General features: G+C 36.0%; 2 protein-coding genes across 3 annotated transcripts in view; one reads left to right on the top strand and one right to left on the bottom strand.

Moving 5' to 3' along the window:
• Positions 1–6,588, top strand: part of LOC118747957 (protein FAM135B) — a 95,232-nt gene that overhangs the window by 46,949 nt on the left and 41,695 nt on the right. The window lies entirely within an intron of this gene.
• LOC118747499 (protein FAM135B-like) lies at positions 14–6,528 on the bottom strand. The gene is made up of 3 exons (XM_036481550.1): positions 6,149–6,528; positions 330–691; positions 14–27 (listed from the first exon to the last, which is right to left on the bottom strand). Exons 1-3 carry the CDS (start codon positions 6,223–6,225, stop codon positions 14–16), a joined length of 453 nt encoding a protein of 150 aa, XP_036337443.1. The 5' UTR covers positions 6,226–6,528.

The raw sequence follows: 6,588 nt of genomic DNA, 5'->3' as shown, positions 1-6,588 counted from the left end.
ATAAAATCGTCATTTAATCGGCCATCACTGTAAATATGTAAACAGAATATGTTAATAGAAATGTGGGGTGAAACCCACGGGTATAAGCTAGTAATAAAATAACTTGGCTTCAGCGCCACTTGACAAATTAATTTTTTTCATCTTATCAGACACTTTGAAAAGCCGCTTTCATAGCCAAGTTAGTTCTTAGGTGACTACCATTAAGTAAGCCACCATTTCGAGGAAGATATGTAGCTTTCATTTAATTTTAAAAACATTAATTTCTACATACATATAGCTTTACTTATTCAATAAGTACATATATGTTTGTATATAAATTTTTAACTCACCCAACAAGTGTGTACGAAAGTGAATGACATCGCGCAACGCCACTTCCTCATTCCTGTAGAGAATCTGAAAGATGCGCGATGCACCGCAGCCGTTAATTATGCATGCAGATCCTGACAATAGGCTGCCGCCATTCGTATCCTGGGCGTCGCGCTGCTCCTGCAGTATATCGCCCTCGCCCTCGCCGCCCCCGTCACCGCCGCTGCTGTCACCACCACCACCGCTGCCACCGTTCGTGGCTGTCTGCGCTTGTGTGTGCACTTCTGCCGAATGTGAATTGTTTTGCGGTGTGTCTGGTATACTGGTTTCCACCTGCACGGGAAGTCGCGGTGAGACACGCAGGCCGCAACGTACCTGATAGAGGCTGTGGAAGAGATATAAATTCATATAAATGTGGAATATGATTTACCGAGACGTTACGACATACATACATATAAGTTAAGTATATTTTTACAAAAAAGAGCTTAAAACAGTCGCTGATGAGTTTTATACAGAAGGGCAAGCAGTTATCAGGTGCGTTCACATCAAAAAGCTTATTTATTCTACCCACTTCACATTCACAGCGCGCTTGTCAATTGGCAGTTCGGCAAGCTCTTTAAATGCCGCCATGCGCGTATTTTTCTGGCCTTTTCGCGGCGGAAAACATGCATTTATTTTTAATCTCTTCAACGTAACATCGTCTGAGCATAAATATTTAGCTGTGCAAATTCCACTTGAGCACCCAGGAAAATATCCACCAAATAATAAGAGTGGCAAGGCAGCTATAGCCACATACATATGTATGTATGTATGTAGTAGAGTGGTGCAGGCGAACAGTCGGCCCGCCAGCTGAGCTGAGACGAGAGCAGTAGACAGATGGGCAGACGACGTACATGGCGTATGAGCAACGCATGCACTCCGATGTTCGCGAAATGTGTATTGTGAAAAGAATGCGTGCTGTTAAAAAAAAAATAAATAATACAACAACAAGCAACAAGCGAGTCGAAAATGCCAAATTATTTGTTATGGCTTCTGGAGCTGACATGTGCTTTTCATAAACGATCAACTGATTTGTTGAGTGCTTGACTGCCGCGATGACGGGGAGTGTTGCGAGTAGCTGTGTGGGAACGGCAGACACCTACATACATATTTATAAATATGTACATAGTATGTATGCACATACATATGTATGTTTAGAACTAATGTACGGTTTATTTGTGTGATGCCATTTAATTTGGTTTTTCATAGTATTCAATGGCGTAAATGTCAAAAGCGATGAGCTAAAATAAAATGCTCGCTATCTTCGTGGGAAAAAAGCGGAGAGGCGTGCAGCGCATGCGGCGAAGTATTTAGTGCACAGTGTATGCCTTCGCGCGCTTATTTCCCTGTTGGCTTTAATTAATTTTTAATATGATATATTTACTGCACGCAACATGCACAGATGTCAGTGGAATGTCAAAACTGCTGTCAGCGATTTTCAATGACATTGGCTTCTGCTAGGCCAGCCAAGCCAGCCAAGCAATCAACGAGTAAGTAGATGAGTTTACATGTTCTGGTGGTAGTATTTTAAAAATAGTTGTGTAAATAAAAGTTCAAAGCAAAATTTAGAAGCTTTTAATTTAAGAGCCATGCCATGATTGAGGTGAAGGTTGCCTTTTATTGAAAAGCCTCTTCATTTGACTTGTTTACACTGTGAATTATTGATTGGTATATGAAAGTGTATAAGTGGATTTGTGGGCATGTAACGAAAAGTGAGCCAATTAATAATACAATGTTTGTAATTAGTATACATACATACATCTATCGCTAGATATGTAGTATGTACATTAGGGTGGTCCAAAACAGTAAAGTGGGAATTGTAATACCCCTATTTTTTCATTTTAAAATCAAAAAATATTTAGAGGTCGCTCAAAGCGCTCAAAGATTTCTATGTACTTTTATATAGGAAAAATAAATTTTTTCGTAGAAATGGCATAGACTTTTTGAAAGTCAATATTTTTTCGATAGTAATACCCAATTGTTTATTTAATCATTTTTTAAAACTAGCGATTTGTTATTGGTCGCCCCATGGCATTTTTCGAGGTTTTTGGCGGACCTATAAATTATAGTTGCAAGTTAAATAAACAATTGGGTATTATTACTGGGAATCTCCTGCAGATAAACAGAGTTTTCTAGTAGAAAAATATTGATTTTTATCTATTCTATAAAATTTCTACGAAAAGCTGTATTCCCCCATATAAAATACATGGAAAACTTTGGGTGCTTTGAGCGACCTCTAAATATATGTACATTTTTTGATTTCAAAATAAAAAAATAAGGGTATACTTTTTACGGTATAGAACAATCCCAGCGGGTGGGAGTATAAAAATTCCGACTTTACTTTTTCACATGCGTTGTTGGACCACCCTAATGCACATTCATTTGATTGCATGTTAAATTCCAAGATAGTTTAAGAACGCAAACAATTTCTATTACAATTGACTTGTGTTAGTAAAGTTTATCGAGTTATGAATAAAAATAAATTGCACTGGGGCTCAATCAATATATGCTCGCACGCTATACATATGTACATACATATGTATGTATGTATACAAAATGTTTGAGCGTAGTTTGTTTTATGCCCTAAAATGTCTATTTCACAGAATTATTCCCAAAGTCGGATGCCACAAAAATACCTAGATACAGTTAATATCAATTGCGAACTCTATCAAATTGCGCACAGATTAATTGCTTGTGGTTTTATTTAAAGCTGTTTGCTTTCACCACCCTATAATAACCATGTGAAATAACATGTGGAAAGCTAAAAATATATTTTTTATGTACATATGTATGTAGTTCCGTATATAAATCAGACATCTACATACGAGTACATACGTTAATATATACATATGCAAATGCACTTATACGTATGTACATTAGATTACATTTTTGCAAGGAAATTCGAGAACTTTTTTATTCTGAAGAACATAGGGATCGCCTTTTTACATTTTTCGTCATATCCTCAGCAGATAATTTTTCTATTGTTGTTCATTTAAACTTTAAAGTACTCACTTTGTAGTTAATAGGAAAATTTAAAACTGCAACGGAAGAGTGAAAAAAGAACAAAAATGTATGATTGTACAATATTCTGTGAAGCTTTGTTGAAAAACGATAAATGTAGATGGTTTCTTAAATCGATTAATTTTAGATTTATTGAAATTCTTACCATGCTAACAGCCAGTTTCACCAAACTATTTTAGTGGAAATTAACTTTAATTTAATTTTGTATTTAATTCTCATTTAAATAATTTTCAGTTTCAATAAACTATTTATTTAAGTGAGTAAAAAGTGGTTGTAAAACAGACTAGGACTAGCTTTCGCTTTCATTTGTACTGAGAGCTTTTGAAAGCTTTGGCACGCTGTGTTGTAAAAGTAGGGCTGGTATACAAGTAAGCAGCTGATACACAATGATCAGGTGATTAAACGTGTAACACCTCTGAGTGTGGTTGTTCTGATTTAACTTTTATTTAAGTGCAGAGCATAGGTCACTTAAATCAAAATTAAAACTGATTGGTGAAACCGAAAATTCGAAAATTTTCACTTAAATAATTTGGTGAAACTGGCTGTTAGCATAGTATGGTTTGGATGCGTCGATATGCCTTGAGCACAGATTGTTATCATGCTGTCTCCATAAAAACTTAATTTTTACTTAATTCTCCTTCGATATTATTTATGTATAATAAAATTGATTATGCTGCTTTGTGACACATTTATTCAAAAGTCTGACCGCCGCACGTAAGAGTATTTAGCTGAAAAATCCAGTCAAAAGTCAATATATCAACTTTGGAAACAGTTGAGTTAAACATACTTTTTCTAAAATTAAATAACCGATCTATTGAATGGCAGCCATTAAAATTTTACCCGCTGCTTTCCCTTTGACATACGTCCACATGAAAACAGTCAATGTTGTGATCGCTTTTTTTTGTTCTCTCCCCGTTCAATCGTTCGACTTGTTTCTTCGGTAGTTGTGTTTTAGTGAAGACCTATTTCAACAAAAAACCTCTTGGGCATGGAAAAAGAAGGTAAGTTCTATTATTTAAAACTAAATTTAAATTAATTGATTTTAATATGGCATTCCTTTAGAAAATCTAAAATCGACCCATTTTGCTATACATTTTTAGTAAAAATTTTAAATATTGGTATTTTTGTTGGCTTTCCAAGACTTGTCAAGACTTAGTTTTAGTACTGGAATATAGATTTTTTTTTATTTATTAAATAAAGTAAAAAAAACTGTACGCCTAGGCGCGCCATTTTGTTTTTTGAGACATTAAGCACACTAAGCTCGTAAGTTTCTGCTAGGTACTAATATGGGACAACCTCTGATGCCCCATCTTTCCATTAAAAAAATAATTTTAGAAATCGGTTAAGGCGGTACACAGTTATACGGCAATATACATAAAAAACAAAAAAAAAATACTCCGACGAATTGATAACCTCCTCCTTAACATTCGCTAGTTTGACATGGTAGCGACGATATGTGGAAATAATCTTGAGATTTAAATTCGAAATTGTAAGAACGAAAAGATGATGATACTGATATCAATAACATTTTTATTTGAGACTTAACCCTTTCATGCCCGTTGTTGCCTATAGCCAACATTGAGATTGTGGTTTATAAATCTTGTTGTTTAAAATATTTTTTCTAACGGTTTATTTTAAATAACACCTTAGCATGTTGGGAAGACAAAAAGCTGAATTTAAGGCTCTGCCACATGCGGCTTTCGCGTTGCTTTGCCGTTGTTTTTCTTTGACGCAAGTCTTTGATACATAACACATGTTGGCGGCGAATACTTTTTCACTTTTTCATGTGAAATGCAAAAATAAATGTTGCTAAAAGTGGTCTTACAACATTTTAACAATAAACAATGTGAACAAAAGGTTATAAAATTTATTAAAGAAAAGATTATGAAAATATCAAATCTTAGAACTTGTTTTTAGTTAGTGTTAGAAAACTTAGTTACGATTTATAATCCACATTTCATAATGGTAAAACTGAAAATCATAGACGTTTAAAATTTATATCAGTTCCATAATAAACCATCACAAAAGGTTTTTTTTTTCTTTAGCACCACCCAATTTAATGCGGTAGTTAATTTTAATGCAATTAAAAATCGATTCTGTTCCTTAACAATGCCTTTTGCCACCTTGTCAACTTGTAAGTCCCATAGGGAAATCGAACTTTGCTTAACATCACTCTTTCATAAAAGTAGGTTTTCTAAAAAATCCTTCTGCTCTATGAGGAATTAAGTACATAAGTTTACCACCTTCTTTATGCTAATCTTTCGCTTTAGTTTGCACACTTTGAGGCACAAATGCCTCTTGCATTCCTTTTAATGCAAAAGAAATCGCAAATGGAAAATAAATTTTCCAAACACTTAAATTCGGATGAATGAATGTCGAGTGCTACTATCATAGAAATCAGTTTGCTTTCAAGTGCTGCAGCCTTTTCATCATATCATGCGAATACTCATGTCACTCATGCCATGCCTACAAATTTGCGTACATATGTAGGTATGTAGATATTAACAAAAGATACATATATGTATGTAAATCGCTCTGTACGCCGTTATACACAATGGAATTAATATGCGTAAATGTTAATGTCAAGTTGACTAACGCAATGCGAATTGTGAATACTTAAATGTGACAGTGGCACTTTGCTGTCAACTGCTTACCCCGCTCATCAGCTCATACAGCTCTCTACATATCTACATACATACTACATAAATACATACATACGGAATGAATGCTAATGGGAATGCGAAATAAAATGAGTATGAAAATAAGAGCATCTTGAACTTACCCTCGTTGAAATAAGTCAACATTGAAGAATTTGTAGAGCTCAACGGAAAATTCAATTGTTGCTTGTAGGTCGCCCATGCCGAGTTGAGCGCATAAACGTCACTCACTGCCCTCCAGTACTCGAAAGGCTTGCGATCGCGTCGTTGCACCAGCAGCAGCAGCAGCAGCAGCAGCAGCAGCCAAACACCTACGGCACTATTTTATGCTGCTGACGTAGACTCACTGCGCGCTCTGCTGTTGATTAGGTGGGGGCGGCGAGCATGAGTTCTCTGCAACGCGGGCAAGCGAGGAATGCTTCGAAGAATCTTTGTTAATCGTTGCGGTTGCGTCTGTTTACAAACCGCTTGTACCGCCCCTTGCCGCTTTTGTGGCTGTGGCTGCGGCTGTCCTTCCTCACAAGCGGCTATGCGCGTTGTTGTGCCGGTTGAAGCTTGACGGATG

The sequence above is a fragment of the Rhagoletis pomonella genome, unplaced genomic scaffold (assembly GCF_013731165.1).
Source record: "Rhagoletis pomonella isolate Grant_MI unplaced genomic scaffold, Rhpom_1.0 Rhpom_scaffold_00012, whole genome shotgun sequence".
Taxonomy (NCBI): Eukaryota; Metazoa; Arthropoda; class Insecta; order Diptera; family Tephritidae; genus Rhagoletis; species Rhagoletis pomonella.
The sequence above is the reverse complement of the archived record's forward strand: the minus strand, read 5'-3'. Positions and strand labels throughout refer to the sequence as shown.

What these genes read in the sequence shown, in the direction of transcription:
- LOC118747499 (XM_036481550.1), bottom strand. Translation starts at nt 6,225, where the DNA reads ATGGGCGACCTACAAGCAACAATTGAATTTTCCGTTGAGCTCTACAAA. An exon ending in GTTGACTTATTTCAACGAGG is followed by an intron (nt 692 to 6,148) that starts GTAAGTTCAAGA and finishes TCTCTTCCACAG; the next exon opens with CCTCTATCAGGTACGTTGCG.